General features: G+C 47.9%; 1 protein-coding gene across 1 annotated transcript in view; it reads left to right on the top strand.

The window, feature by feature from the left end:
* LOC145348190 (complement factor B-like) overlaps positions 1 to 14,862 on the top strand; it is a 43,711-nt gene that overhangs the window by 12,043 nt on the left and 16,806 nt on the right. Inside the window, exons 8-11 of the mRNA XM_080196384.1 lie at positions 7,402 to 7,548; positions 9,977 to 10,066; positions 12,149 to 12,283; positions 14,250 to 14,356. Coding sequence (XP_080052510.1) covers positions 7,402 to 7,548; positions 9,977 to 10,066; positions 12,149 to 12,283; positions 14,250 to 14,356 — 479 coding nt within the window. The remainder of the gene's footprint in view (positions 1 to 7,401; positions 7,549 to 9,976; positions 10,067 to 12,148; positions 12,284 to 14,249; positions 14,357 to 14,862) is intronic.

Raw genomic sequence — 14,862 nt, 5'->3', positions numbered from 1 at the left:
TTCTGGTGGATTTTTAAAACAATGTCAGGCTGCTCTCGTGGTGAGTTTCTCCAGTCCCGCTGGCATGGGGTGACATCAATTGAATTCCCAGTAACAGCGGCGGGACCGGAGAATCCCGCCATTAGCAAACACTGCATCACCTCCCACTAGCGGGAAGCACACGGATGAAAGCTTGGAGAATCTCGCCTGTAATTGTTTTGTTCCACATTCTCTCAAATCTTGCTCCTCTACTGAAACACGCTTTGTCAAGGGCTGTCACCTGTTTATCTCAGTAAGAAGTCTCACAACACCAGGTTAAAGTCCAACAGCTTTATTTGGTAGCAAAAGCCACACGCTTTTAGGAGCGCTGCCCCTTCATCAGGTAAGTGGGAGTTCTGTTCACAAACAGGGTATGTAAAAACACAAACTCAATTTATAAAATAATGGTTGGACTAGTGGCTTTTGCTACCAAATAAACCTGTTGGACTTTAACCTGGTGTTAAGAACATAAGAAATAGGAGCAGGAGTAGGCCATCTAGCCCTTCGAGCCTGCCCCGCCATTCAATAAGATCATGGCTGATCTGTCGTGGCTCAGTTCCACATTCCCGCCCTCTCCCCATAACCCTTAATCCCCTCTCTTATCAAAAACCCATCAACCCGCTTCTTAAAAATATTTAGCGAGGTAGCCTCCACCACTTCAACGGGCAGAGAATTCCAGAGATTCACCACCCTTTGAGTGAAGAAGTTCCTCCTCAACTCCGTTCTAAAACGCACCCCCCTCTTTATCTTGAGGCTGTGCCCCCTAGTCCTACTGTCCTTTCTGAGCGGGAAGAGTCTCTCCACCTCTATCCTATCCATCCCATTCATCATCTTATACGTCTGAATGAGATCTCCCCTCATTCTTCTAAACTCTAACGAGTACAAGCCTAATTTATTCAGCCTCTCCTCATAGCTCAACCCCCTCAACTCCGGCATCAGCCTAGTAAACCTCCTCTGCACTCCCTCCAAGGCCAAAATATCCTTGCGTAAGTACGGCGCCCAAAACTGCACACAGTACTCCAGCTGCGGCCTCACCAATGCCCTATACAGCCGCAGCAAGACCTCCCTACTTTTATATTCAATCCCCCTCGCTATGAAGGCCAGCATCCCATTCGCCTTCCTGACCACCTGCTGCACCTGCAAGCTGGGTTTTTGCGACTCATGCACAAGGACCCCGAGGTCCCTCTGCACCGTCGCCTGCTGCAGCTTTTCTCCATGTAAGTAATAATCCTTCCTACCATTATTCCAACCAAAGTGGACCACCTCGCACTTGCCAACATTAAATTCCATTTGCCATTTCCTGGCCCATTCGCCCAGCCTATCTAGATCCTTCTGTAGACTCTCCCCACCCTCCGCACAATTTGCCTTTCCACCAATTTTGGTGTCATCAGCAAATTTCGACACCCTACACTCGGTTCCCTCCTCCAGATCATCTATATAAATGGTAAATAGCTGAGGCCCAAGCACCAACCCCTGGGGCACTCCACTAGTCATCATCCGCCAATCCGAATAGCACCCATTGACCCCCACTCTCTGCTTCCTATTTGACAACCAGTCCTCTATCCACGCTAACACCCTACCCCCAACTCCATGCCCCCTTACCTTCTGCAATAACCTCTTGTGAGGTACCTTGTCAAATGCCTTCTGAAAATCCAGAAAGACCACATCCACCTGCTCTCCTCTATCCACCGCCCTAGACACATCCTCATAGAACTCCAGTAAATTTGTCAGACACGACTTCCCTTTAAGGAAACCGTGCTGCGTCTGCTCTATCAAGCAGTTCCCCTCAAGATGCCTTGCTATTTCCTCCTTGATGACAGATTCTAACATTTTACCTACAACAGACGTTAAACTAACCGGCCTATAATTCCCCGCCTTTTGCCTGGCACCCTTCTTAAACAACGGCGTAACATTAGCCGCTTTCCAATCTTCCGGCACTTCCCCGGAATCCAGCGACGTCTGGAAAATAACCACCAAGGCATCCACTATCACCTCCGCCATTTCTTTCAGGACCCTCAGATGCATTCCATCCGGTCCTGAGGACTTGTCCACAATCAGCCCCTCCAGTCTGTCAAGCACCACCTCTCTAGTAACAGTAATGTCATCGAGACCCTCCAGTCCTACCACCTTTCCATCTCCAACATCCGGCAAATTATTCACGTCCTCCTCCGTGAAGACCGAAACAAAAAAGTTATTCAAGACCTCAGCCATTTCCCCATCCCCTACCACTAAGTCCCCCTTCTCATCCTCTAAGGGACCAACGTTCACCCTAGCCAGCCTCTTCCTTTTTATATATTTATAAAAACTCTTGCTATCCTTTTTTATATTAAGCGCTAGCCCAGCTTCATAGTTTCTCCTACCCTTCTTTATCAACTTCTTTGTCAGTCTTTGTTGACATTTAAACCTCTTCCAATCCTCTTCTCGCCCACTACTCTTAGCTACTCTAAACGCCTCCACTTTTAATTTAACACTTTCCTTCACCTCCTTCGTTATCCACGGCTTATTACCTCTCCTCCTACGGTCCTTTTTGACCATCGGAATAAATTTCCGCTGAGCACCAAGAAAGATCTCCTTAAAGATCCTCCACTGCTCCTCAGCAGACCTACCTTCCAACGTGCTCCCCCAGTCAACATTCGCCAATTCTTCTCTCATCCTACCGTACTCCCCTCTGTTCAAACAAAGGACGCGTGTCTGGGAACCCACTTTGTCCTCCTCCATCCCTCCTCCAGATCATCTATATAAATGGTAAATAGCTGAGGCCCCAGCACCGACCCCTGAGGCACTCCACTAGTCACCAACCCCCAATCCGAATAGCACCCATTGACCCCCACTCTCTGCCTCCTATTTGACAACCAGTCCTCTATCCACGCTAACACCCTACCCCCAACTCCATGCCCCCAACCTTCTGCAATAACCTCTTGTGAGGTACCTTGTCAAACGCCTTCTGAAAATCAAGAAAGACCACATCCACCGGCTCTCCTCTATCCACCGCCCTAGACATATCCTCATAGAACTCAAGTAAATTTGTCAGACACGACTTCCCCTTAACGAAACCGTGCTGCGTCTGCTCTATCAAGCAATTCCCCTCAAGATGCCTCGCTATTTCCTCCTTGATGACGGATTCTAATATTTTACCTACAACAGACGTTAAACTAACCGGCCTATAATTCCCCGCCTTTTGCCTGGCACCCTACTTAAACAACGGCGTAACATTAGCCGCTTTCCAATCTTCCGGCACTTCCCCGGAATCCAACGACGTCTGGAAAATAACCACCAAGGCATCCACTATCACCTCCGCCATTTCTTTCAGAACCCTCGGATGCATTCCATCCGGTCCCGGGGACTTGTCCACAATCAGCCCCTCCAGCCTGTCGAGCACCACCTCTCTAGTAACAGTAATGTCATCGAGACCCTCCAGTCCTACCACCTTTCCATCTCTAACACCCGGCAAATTATTCACGTCCTCCTCCGTGAAGACCGAAACAAAAAAGTTATTCAAGACCTCAGCCATTTCCCCATCCCCTACCACTAAGTCACCCTTCTCATCCTCTAAGGGTCCAATGTTCACCCTAGCCAGCCCCTTCCTTTTTATATACTTATAAAAACTCTTGCTATCCTTTTTTATATTAAGCGCTAGCCCAGCTTCATAGTTTCTCCTACCCTTCTTTATCAATTTCTTTGTCAATCCTTGTTGACATTTAAACCTCTCCCAATCCTCTTCTCGCCCACTACTCTTAGCTACTCTAAACGCCTCCGCTTTTAATTTAACACTTTCCTTCACCTCCTTCGTTATCCACGGCTTATTACCTCTCCTCCTACGGTCCTTTTTGACCATCGGAATAAATTTCCGCTGAGCACCAAGAAAGATCTCCTTAAAGATCCTCCACTGCTCCTCAGCAGACCTACCTTCCAACGTGCTCCCCCAGTCAACATTCGCCAATTCTTCTCTCATCCTACCGTACTCCCCTCTGTTCAAACAAAGGACGCGTGTCTGGGAACCCACTTTGTCCTCCTCCATCCCTCCTCCAGATCATCTATATAAATGGTAAATAGCTGAGGCCCCAGCACCGACCCCTGAGGCACTCCACTAGTCACCAACCCCCAATCCGAATAGCACCCATTGACCCCCACTCTCTGCCTCCTATTTGACAACCAGTCCTCTATCCACGCTAACACCCTACCCCCAACTCCATGCCCCCAACCTTCTGCAATAACCTCTTGTGAGGTACCTTGTCAAACGCCTTCTGAAAATCAAGAAAGACCACATCCACCGGCTCTCCTCTATCCACCGCCCTAGACATATCCTCATAGAACTCAAGTAAATTTGTCAGACACGACTTCCCCTTAACGAAACCGTGCTGCGTCTGCTCTATCAAGCAATTCCCCTCAAGATGCCTCGCTATTTCCTCCTTGATGACGGATTCTAATATTTTACCTACAACAGACGTTAAACTAACCGGCCTATAATTCCCCGCCTTTTGCCTGGCACCCTACTTAAACAACGGCGTAACATTAGCCGCTTTCCAATCTTCCGGCACTTCCCCGGAATCCAACGACGTCTGGAAAATAACCACCAAGGCATCCACTATCACCTCCGCCATTTCTTTCAGAACCCTCGGATGCATTCCATCCGGTCCCGGGGACTTGTCCACAATCAGCCCCTCCAGCCTGTCGAGCACCACCTCTCTAGTAACAGTAATGTCATCGAGACCCTCCAGTCCTACCACCTTTCCATCTCTAACACCCGGCAAATTATTCACGTCCTCCTCCGTGAAGACCGAAACAAAAAAGTTATTCAAGACCTCAGCCATTTCCCCATCCCCTACCACTAAGTCACCCTTCTCATCCTCTAAGGGTCCAATGTTCACCCTAGCCAGCCCCTTCCTTTTTATATACTTATAAAAACTCTTGCTATCCTTTTTTATATTAAGCGCTAGCCCAGCTTCATAGTTTCTCCTACCCTTCTTTATCAATTTCTTTGTCAATCCTTGTTGACATTTAAACCTCTCCCAATCCTCTTCTCGCCCACTACTCTTAGCTACTCTAAACGCCTCCGCTTTTAATTTAACACTTTCCTTCACCTCCTTCGTTATCCACGGCTGATTACCTCTCCTCCTACGGTCCTTTTTGACCATCGGAATAAATTTCTGCTGAGCACCAAGAAAGATCTCCTTAAAAATCCTCCACTGCTCCTCAGCAGACCTACCTTCCAACGTGCTCCCCCAGTCAACATTCGCCAATTCCTCTCTCATCCTACCGTACTCCCCTCTGTTCAAACAAAGGACACGTGTCCGGGAACCCACTTTCTCCTCCTCCATCTGCATCAGAAACTCCACCATACAATGATCACTCTCCCCAAGAGGATCCTTCACCGCAAGGTCCGCAAGGTGAGACTTCTTACTGTGTTTACCCCAGTCCAACGCCGACATCTCCATATCATGACCTGTTTATCTCTCAGAGAAGATAGGAGGAGGCCATTCAGCCCATTATAGAAATGGTCATGGCTGACCTGTCCCACAATTCTATTGGTCGCCTTGTTTCAATCTCTCACCCAGTGAAAACCTACTGTTCTGGGTTTTGACATTTCCAATTAATTCCTAGATTTCCAGAAAGCTGTCCCCTCTATTGTGACAAAGTTCTTCATGATACCACCCCTTTTTCAAAATTCTTTTGTGGTATGTAGGAATCAAAGGCATTTGATGCCCTGAGGCTAGGTTAACAGTCACAGAATCACTGCAGTGGAGAAGGAGGCCATTTGGCCCATCAAGCCTGCACAGGCAACAATCCCACCCAGGCCCTATCCCCGTAACCCCCCTGCAATTTACCTTACTAATCCCCCTGACACGAAGGGGCAATTTAGTACGGCCAATCAACTTAACCCGCACACCTTTGGAGGAAACCAGAGCACCCGAAGGAAACCCACGCGACACAGGGAGAACGTGCAAACTCCTCAGAGACAGCGACCCAAAGTTGGAACTGAACCTGAGTCCCCGGGGCTGTGAGGCAGCAGTGCTAACCATTGTACTGCCGTGCCGCCCAGTCAACTACATTGCCATGGATCTGGCATTATATGTAGGCCAGACCTGGTAAGGATGGACAGATTTCCTTCCTTAAAAGTGCAGTAGTGAACCAGGTGTGTTCTTTGCAACAATTACTGACGTCTCCATGTTCACCTTTACTTATGAGCTTTCAGGGTTTGATTTAATTCCAGATTTTATCAATTGAACATAAAATTCCACTAGTTGGGGGATGGAATCCACATCTCCAAAGCATTAGTTTGGGTCTCTGGGTTTCTAATCCAATGATATTACCATCACCCCACCATCTCCGCACCGTGAAACACTGCTCGCTATCCTGCATTAAACGTTAGCTGCCACTTGTCCACCCAAAGGTGAAGGCGAATCAGCTAAAACTCTGGCATCGGTAGGACTTAAACCTCAGTGACTGGAACTTTAACTCAATTCCGCAGCCCACCCGGACATGCTGCCACAAAGACTTGGCTTCAATTTTGAGGGTGTGCCCCCCCCCTTCTCCCTTTAACACCCCCACTTGGAGTCTTATCTGAGAGGTGGCACCTCTGATTGCGCTGCGCCTCCTGAATTATTCACTGGAAGAGTGGGCCTGACTTCAATAGAACGTAGAACTGTACAGCACTGGAACAGGCCCTTCGGCCCACTAAGTCATGCTGAACATGAAGCCAGATTAAACTAATCCCTTTTGTCCACCCTTTGTCCCTCGGTCCTTGATCTATCCTTGCATATTCATGTGCTTATCTAAAAGCCCCTAAAATGTCCCTTCATATCTGCCTCCACCTCCCCCCCCCCCAGCTTATTCCAGTCACCTACCACTCTGTGTGTAAAAAAACCTGCCCCTCACATCTCCTCTGAGCTTTCTCCCTTCATAAAATTGCAACAGTGCAGAAGGAGGCCAGTTCGGCCCATCGAGCCTGCACTGACTCTCTGACAGGGTTGGTTACCCAGGCCTAGCCCCACCTTATCCTTGTAACTGATTTATTTACCCCACTCATTCCCCCCCTAACCTACTCATCTTTGGAACTAAGGGGCAACTTAGCATGGCCAATCCATCTAATTTACACATCTTTGGACTGTGGGAAGAAACCAGAATACCCAGAGGAAACCCATGCAGGCATGGAGAGAATGTGCAAACTCCACACAGATAGTGACCCAAGCCGGGAATCGAACATAGGTCTCTGACGCTGTGAGGTAGCAGTGCTAGCCACTGTGCCACCCTAAGTGCATATTCCCAGTGTGAGGCGTTATCAACTCAAGATTGTGAAGGGGCTCAACAAGGTCAAATTTAGACTGGGAGCCCAGCAACGTTCCATCCTGGAAAGGCATTGACTAATGAACCCTTTCCCTTAAGACGTCGTAATGGATAACAACGCAGGAACAAACATGACCGGAGCTTTGAAAACTGTTTACGAGATGATGAGTTTTCAAAAGGCATCAATGACAAAAAGGCAGTTAGCATGGATCGAGGTGCGACATGTCATCATGATCTTCACGGATGGTGAGTAGTACCATTAACCCTCGCTAGGCACCTATGCGGCACTGTATCTCGGAAGGAGTGGCAAGCACTAAGCTAAGTAACTATAAGAACTATTGACAGAGAATGATAAGGACGCTACCCCGACTCCAGTTCCTAGACTGCCTGGGAGAGCCCCACCCCAGGATTCGCCAGCTTCCTGAGGTGTTCTTATGTTCTAGTCTCCCTGATACTAAGGGGCAATTTAGCATGGCCAATCCACCTAACCCACGCATCCTTGGATTCCCTCATAGTGAGGAGGGGGAGGCTTCAGAATCTGATTTGTTCCAGTAAGATTTCCTTTGGCTGTTCTAACCTCCAATGGGTCTAGGACCAACTTGTCAACTTTCTCTCATAAGAAAACCCCATCATCTCAGGAATCAGCCTCGTGAACCTTCTCTGAACAGCTTCCAAAGCAAATTTATCCGTTCTTGCTGTGAGGGTTGGCCACGCCACGCACAATCTTTTTCCACTAACTTCTGTTTTCTGCTGTCCCTCAGTGCCTGTCCCACAGAGAAATTTGGCAAATAGTAAGGAGACCAAAACTGTACACAATACTCCAGATGTGATCTCACCAATGCCTGGCCGAGTTGGATCTAGGCTACACCCTATCCACTTGAGTTCTGTGGCTCGGTGGCAGCACAGTGGTTGTCACTGTTGCCTCACAGCATCAGGGAGTTGGGTTCAATTCCAGCCTTGGGTGAACACTCCCCAGTCTACACTGTATTTTACTTTTATACAAAAACCTAGACCAGTTGTAGGAGTTATTAGCAACAGCCTTGCTCAATGCTGGATTTGCTAATAACTCATCTAACAATCGCTATGCACATGCTGATGATCAGCAGAGATGGTGAACAAATGAATCTCGGGACACTAAGGGGCAATTTAACACGGCCAATCCACCTAACTTGCACATAGAATCATAGAATCCCACAGTGTAGAAGCCCCAAAAGAAACCCCCCTCCCTCCCCACAGTGTAGAAGCAGACCATTAAGCCCATCAAGTCTGCACCGACCACAATCTCACCCAGGCCTTATCCCCATAACTCCATGCATTTACCCTAGCTAGTCCTCCTGCCACTAAGAGGCAATTTAGCTTGGCCAATCCACCAAACCTGAGCATCTTTGGACTGTGGGACGAAACCCACGCAAACATGGGGTTTTGCAAACTCCCACTCAGACAATGATCCAGTCTGGAATTGAACCCAGGTCCCTGGCACTGTGAGGCTGCAGTGCTAACCACTGTGCCACCATTCCGCCCCAGCCTTTGGATTGTGGGAGGAAACCGGAGCACCCAAGAGAAACTCATCGCTGACGCGGGGACAACGTCTAAACTCCACACAATGACTCAGTCTGGAATTGAACCCAGCTCCCTGGCGCTGTGAGCAGCAGTGCTAACCACTGTGCCACCCATCTTCTGCTCATCGATTTGCATTCTCTCTGGGTCAGGCAATGCTTAGATTGTAAAGTTCTCATCGTTTTCAAATCCTCCATGCTCTTGCGCCACACCAGCCCCCCCTCCACGTTCACCTCGCCTCTCCCTTCTCTCACTCCGTAATCTCCTCCAACCCACTGAAGGATCTGTGCTCCTTTAATTTTGGCTTCCTCACTTTGAATGGCTCCTCTAGATGGCCTTGTCTTCAGTTGACTAGGTCCAAGCCTCTGGACTTCCCTCCTTACTTGGCCTCACTTTCCTCCTTTATAAATGACCTCTCACCAAGTATCTCTGGTGCTGCCAGCCCCCAGCGCCAGCACTCAGTGTCAGAGAGAATCGGAGGCTTGCTGCACAGTCGGAGGGTCAGTATTGAAGGAGCGATGGTTACAATCACCTTTTTTTATTTGTCTTGACTTATTATTGTCACATGCATTAGTATACAGTTAAAAAGTATTGTTTCTTGCACGTTGTACAAAGCATACCGTTCATAGAGAAGGAAAGGACAGAGTGCAGAATATAGTGTTACAGTCATAGCGAGGGTGTACAGAAAGATCAACTTAATGTGAGATAGATACATTCAAAAGTCTGATGGCAGCAGGGAAGAAGCTGTTCTTGAGTCGGTTGGTACGTGACCTCAGACTTTTGTATCTGAAGACAGTGGAAGTAAGGATGTTCCAAGGCAGTGGGAAGTGTAGACAGAGTCAATGGATGGGAGGCTGGTTTGCATGATGGATTGTAGTTCCTTGCGGCCTTGCAGGAGCTGTACCAAGCTGTGATACAACCAGAAAGAATGCTTTCTAAGATGCATCTGTAAAAGTTGGTGAGAGTTATAGCTGTCTTCTATGAAAGTAGAGGCGTTGGTGAGCTTTCTTAACTATAGTGTCAGCATGGGGGGACCAGGACAGGTTGTTGGTGAACTAGATGCCTAAAAACTTGAAAACCTTAACATGCAAACTTAGGATTCCTGTCTGTTTTCCAGGGAGAACCAATATTGGCGGAAGCCCCAAGCCGATGATGGATAACATTGAGAGGTTCCTGGATGTCAAGAACTCTCGGGAAGATTTTCTCGGTAAGGACACTTCAAACATCGTACCTCCTCTTAGAAGCTAGTATTGGCGGAGAGCAATCTGATAGAGCGTGAACCTGAACTCTCCTCCCTGCCTCTTATTTTAACACAAAGCAAAGTTTAATGTGGAAACATTAAATCGAGGAGGTTGGGAGGGAGAATCTGTTGCCATTGTGTCCACCCTGAATTGTGTGGGTTGTGGGAGCCCTTCACTCTCTCAGGCCTTATAGGACTAAACCCTCCCATTGACTGATATGAAGCTAGTTAACAGGATGCGGGTTCACGTTGAAGTCAGTTCTGTTGCTAGTCAGCCAGAGAAACCTTCCACAAAAATAAACCATTCCAGATAAACACCTGCTGCCTTTTCTTACTGCTGTTCAGAGAGCTTCTTATGGGTGCGGGACAGTGGTTAGCACTGCTGCCTCACAGCACTAGGGATCCGGGTTCGATTCCCAGCTTGGGCCATTGTCTGTGTGGAGTTTATTACACGTTCTCCCTGCATCTGTGTGGGTTTCCTCCAGATGCTCTGGTTTCCTCTCACAGAAAGAAATCCCACAACACCAGCTTAAAGTCCAAACAGGTTTATTTGTAGCAAAAGCCGCAAGCTTTCGGGACAGGCTGTCCCTGAGTTCTGATCATAAACAGGACACCACATTCCTCCCACAGTCCAAAGATGTGCAGGTTAGGTGCATTGGCCATACTAAATTGCCCCTTAGTGTCAGGAGAACTAGCTAGGGTAAATGCATGGGGTTATGGGGATAGGGCCTGGGTGGGATTGTGGTCGGTGAAGACTCGATAGGCCGAATGGCCTCCTGGAGGATTCTGTATCTAGGTAGGTCATTAGGCCTGTCAAGTCTGCACTGACTCTCTGACAGAGCATCCTACCCGGGCACATCCACTGACCTGTCCTAGCAAATCCACGCATTTGCACCACTAATTTTCCCCTAGCATCTATATCTTGGGACACCAATGGGTAATCTAGCATGGCCAATCCACCTAACCTTCAGATCCTTGGATTGTGGGAGGGAACTGGAGCACCCGGAGGAAACACACCTTTGGGCTCCCCTTGTATGTTTAGCTTTCAACTCTCCCGAGCTATCTGCAAGGCAGTGGAGCTACTCACCCACCAGCTGGGAGTTTGGAGTTATGGGGTGTCAGGGTGTGCCCACATGCCAGTGGTCACAGTCACAGTCAATGAATGTCTCGGGGCCAAACCTCCTCTGGGACCCTCTGAAACTTTAGCTTGGGACCAGGAAGCAGCTAGTTAATGTGTGCTGCCACAAGGAGGCAAAGCCAGGCACTTACTGATGTAGAGAGGCTGTGTACTGACAGGAGAAATCTTACTGGTTTTCTTACCTGTATTGCTCCTAGGTTTTTAAGTTAACCTTATTTATTAATGTCACAATGTTACACTAACAATGAAATGAAGTTTCTGTGAAAATCCTCCAGTCTCTACACTAAAGCACCTGTTCGGATATACTGATGGAAAATTTAGCATGGCCAATGCACCCTAACCAGCACATCTTTTGGACTGTGGAAGGAAACCGGAGCACCCGGAGAAACCCATGCAGACACAGGGAGAACGTGCAAACCCCACACAAACAGTGAAATGAACTGGGAATCGAACCTAGATCCCTGGTGCTGTGAGGCAAACAGATTTTAGACTTTGTTAGGAATAAAAAGCATATATTGATGAGAAAAGAGAAAACTGGTAGAGGCGTATGCAGCCCTAGGCCATTTGGCCCATCGAGCCTGCACTGACAATAATCCCACCCAGGCCCTATTCCTGTAACACCCCCCCCCCCGCTAATTCCCCTGAAACTAAGGGGCAATTTAGCATGGCCAATCAATCTAACCTACATATCTTTGGAGGAAACTGGAGCCCCCAGAGGAAACCCATGCAGACATGGGGAGAGTGTGCAAACTCCACACAGACAGTGACCTGAGGTCGGAATTGAACCCGGGTCCCTGGCACTGTGAGGCAGCAGTGCTGACCACTGTGCCACCCCTGATAGCCCAGCCTGCCGATGTGATTTTCTGTGAAAGTGGACTTGCTTGCTCAGGAATTGTCTAATTCTCTTACAGACGTTTATGTATTTGGTCTTGGCGAAGACGTTGACAGAGATGAGATCAGCTCCATCGCGTCCAAAAAGAATAACGAGAAGCATGCATTCTTCCTGCCGAGGGAGGAGCTCGACAATGTCTTTAACTCAATGCTGGGTAAGCGATGTTTAGTTACACTTTGACCAGGGGAGCTACAATTCACCAAATTCACCTGGATGGCCAAAGGGACGGACGAACAAGAGTCCGGAAATGTCTCACCTCTTTCTAACCTAATTCCCGACCTAAATCTCCTCAATTTACCATCCCCTTGTCTTTTAAAACTCTCCTTTAAACATCATAGCCAAGCTGTTCACCACGTCCATCAGTACTGCCATTCTACTGACCATAAAGAGACCAATGGCTGCATTGAAACAGCAGACACAGGTACACCATACAGTTAAGTGTTTGTTTGCTACATCTTTCAATTCTTTTAAATTACAGTCCTCTTAGTAAAATTATATTCAGGTAGTAGAGGTGAGAGAACAGAATCCATTCAGCCCAGTTTGCCTATGCTGGCATTTTGCTGGAACAATCCCAAAATAATTTCACTGCTCGGCTTGTTTCCCATGGCCCTGCATCAATCCCTAAATAATCCCACTGCCCCACTCACACACTATAGCCCTGTATTAATCCCAAAATAATCCCACTGCCCCACTCACACCCTATAGCCTTGTATTAATCCCAAAATAATCCTACTGCCCCACTCACACCCTACAGCCCTTATTAATCCCAAAATAATCCCACTGCCTCGCCCTCTGCTCATAGCCCTGTACCAATCCCAAAATAATCCCACTGCCTCACCCTCTGCTCATAGCCCTGTACCAATCCCAAAATAATCCCACTGCCTCACCCTCTGCTCATAGCCCTGTACCAATCCCAAAATAATCCCACTGCCTCACCCTCTGCTCATAGCCCTGTACCAATCCCAAAATAATCCCACTGCCTCACTCGCTTCCATAGGACTTTATCAATTCCAAAATAACCCTATTGCCCCATTCACTCCCCATGGCCCTGTATTAATCCCAAGATAACCCGACTGCCTCACTTACTCCCTATAGGTGTGGATCAATCCCAAAATAATCCCACTGCCCCACTCACTCCCATGGCCCTGTATCAATCCCAAAATAATCCCCCTGCCTCACTCTCTCCTTGAAGCACTGAATCAATCTCAAACTAATCTCACTGCCTCACTCTCTCCCTGTAGCAATGTATCAATCTCAAATTAATGCCACTGCCCCGCTCTCTGCCCATGGCCCTAAATCACTCCACAAATTAATTCCAGTGTCACATTTTCTTCCCAACCCTGTATCAGCACCAAACTAATCCCACTGCTCCACTCTCTCCCTAGAGCACCGTATCAATCCCAACTGTCCCACTCTCACTTTATAGCACTATATCGATCCCAAACTAATCCACTGTCCCACTCTCTCCCTACAGCACTGTATCAATCCCAAACTAATCCCACTGTCCCCCTACCTTTCATATCGTAAATATTTCATTTGTAAACTATTATCACCACTTCTCATAGAATCATAGATTCCCTACGGTGCAGAAGGAGGCCATTCAGCCCATTCAGTCTGCACTGACCACAATCCCACCAAAGCCCTATTCCCGTAACCCCACATATTTACCCTGCTAATCCCCCTGATGCTAGGATCATTTTAGCAAGGGCAATCAGCCTAACCTGCACATCTTCGGACTGTGAGAGGAAACCGGAGCACCTAGAAGAAACCCATGCAGACATGGGGAGAATGCGTGGACTCCACACAGACCGTGACCTGAGGCGGGAATTGAACCTGGGTCTCTGGTGCTGTGAGGCAGCAGTGCTACCTACTGTGCCACTGTGCAGCTCCCTGGAGCCTTTGCCTCAAAATTAGCCACTTAGCGGGCATAAGGTTCCATAGAAACCAAAGCATTCTCCCTGACCAGCCATTTAATGTGATTTTCTAGCTCATTTTGACTTTTATGCTTCACCGGGGCAGCATGAGGTAACGGATGTAAGATTTACCCCCAGCCTGTCCCAGTGATGGTCTACCTTTATTACACAATGCCCAAGTTTAATGAAATGCATTTTATTTTCCAGATCTTACTTCAGTTGGAAACCTGTGTGGTTTTGCCAATAAAAGTTTAATTGCAAGTGATCAGAGTTCGTATCCATGGTTCGCAGAAATTGTCCGCGATGGAAATCCAGTGAGTTTATGTGATGCACCTTTACTTCTCTGATGGAGAATGTGAGACTCTCTAATCATCATTCCAGCCAGTGACTCATATCACTCAATGCCTGGTGTCTGGCGAGGTGGGGGAGAGAGAGAAAGAAACAGAAAGATGGACAGTGTGTGTGAGAGAGGAAAATTAGTCACAGCTCTTGGGGCCAAAGGCATCAAGGGATATGGGAGGAAGGAGGGATCAGGATATTGAATTTGATGATCAGCCATGCTCAAAATGAATGGCAGAAAAGTTTTGAAGGGTTGAATGGCCTACTCCTGCTTCTAGTTTCTATGAACACATAAAGACATACATACACACTGATTCTTTTTGTTATTCATTCGTGAGATATGGGCATCGCTGGTTGGCCAGTATTTATTGCCCATCCCTTGTTGCCCGAGGGCTGTTGAGAGTCAACCATGTTGCTGTGGCTCTGGAGTCACATGTAGGCCAGACCAGGTAAGGATGGCAGATTTTCTTCCCTGAAGGAT

The sequence above is a fragment of the Carcharhinus amblyrhynchos genome, chromosome 9 (genome assembly GCF_965287045.1).
Source record: "Carcharhinus amblyrhynchos chromosome 9, sCarAmb.v2.hapA, whole genome shotgun sequence".
Taxonomy (NCBI): Eukaryota; Metazoa; Chordata; class Chondrichthyes; order Carcharhiniformes; family Carcharhinidae; genus Carcharhinus; species Carcharhinus amblyrhynchos.
Note: the sequence above shows the minus strand (reverse complement) of the source record. Positions and strands in the feature narration are given on the sequence as shown.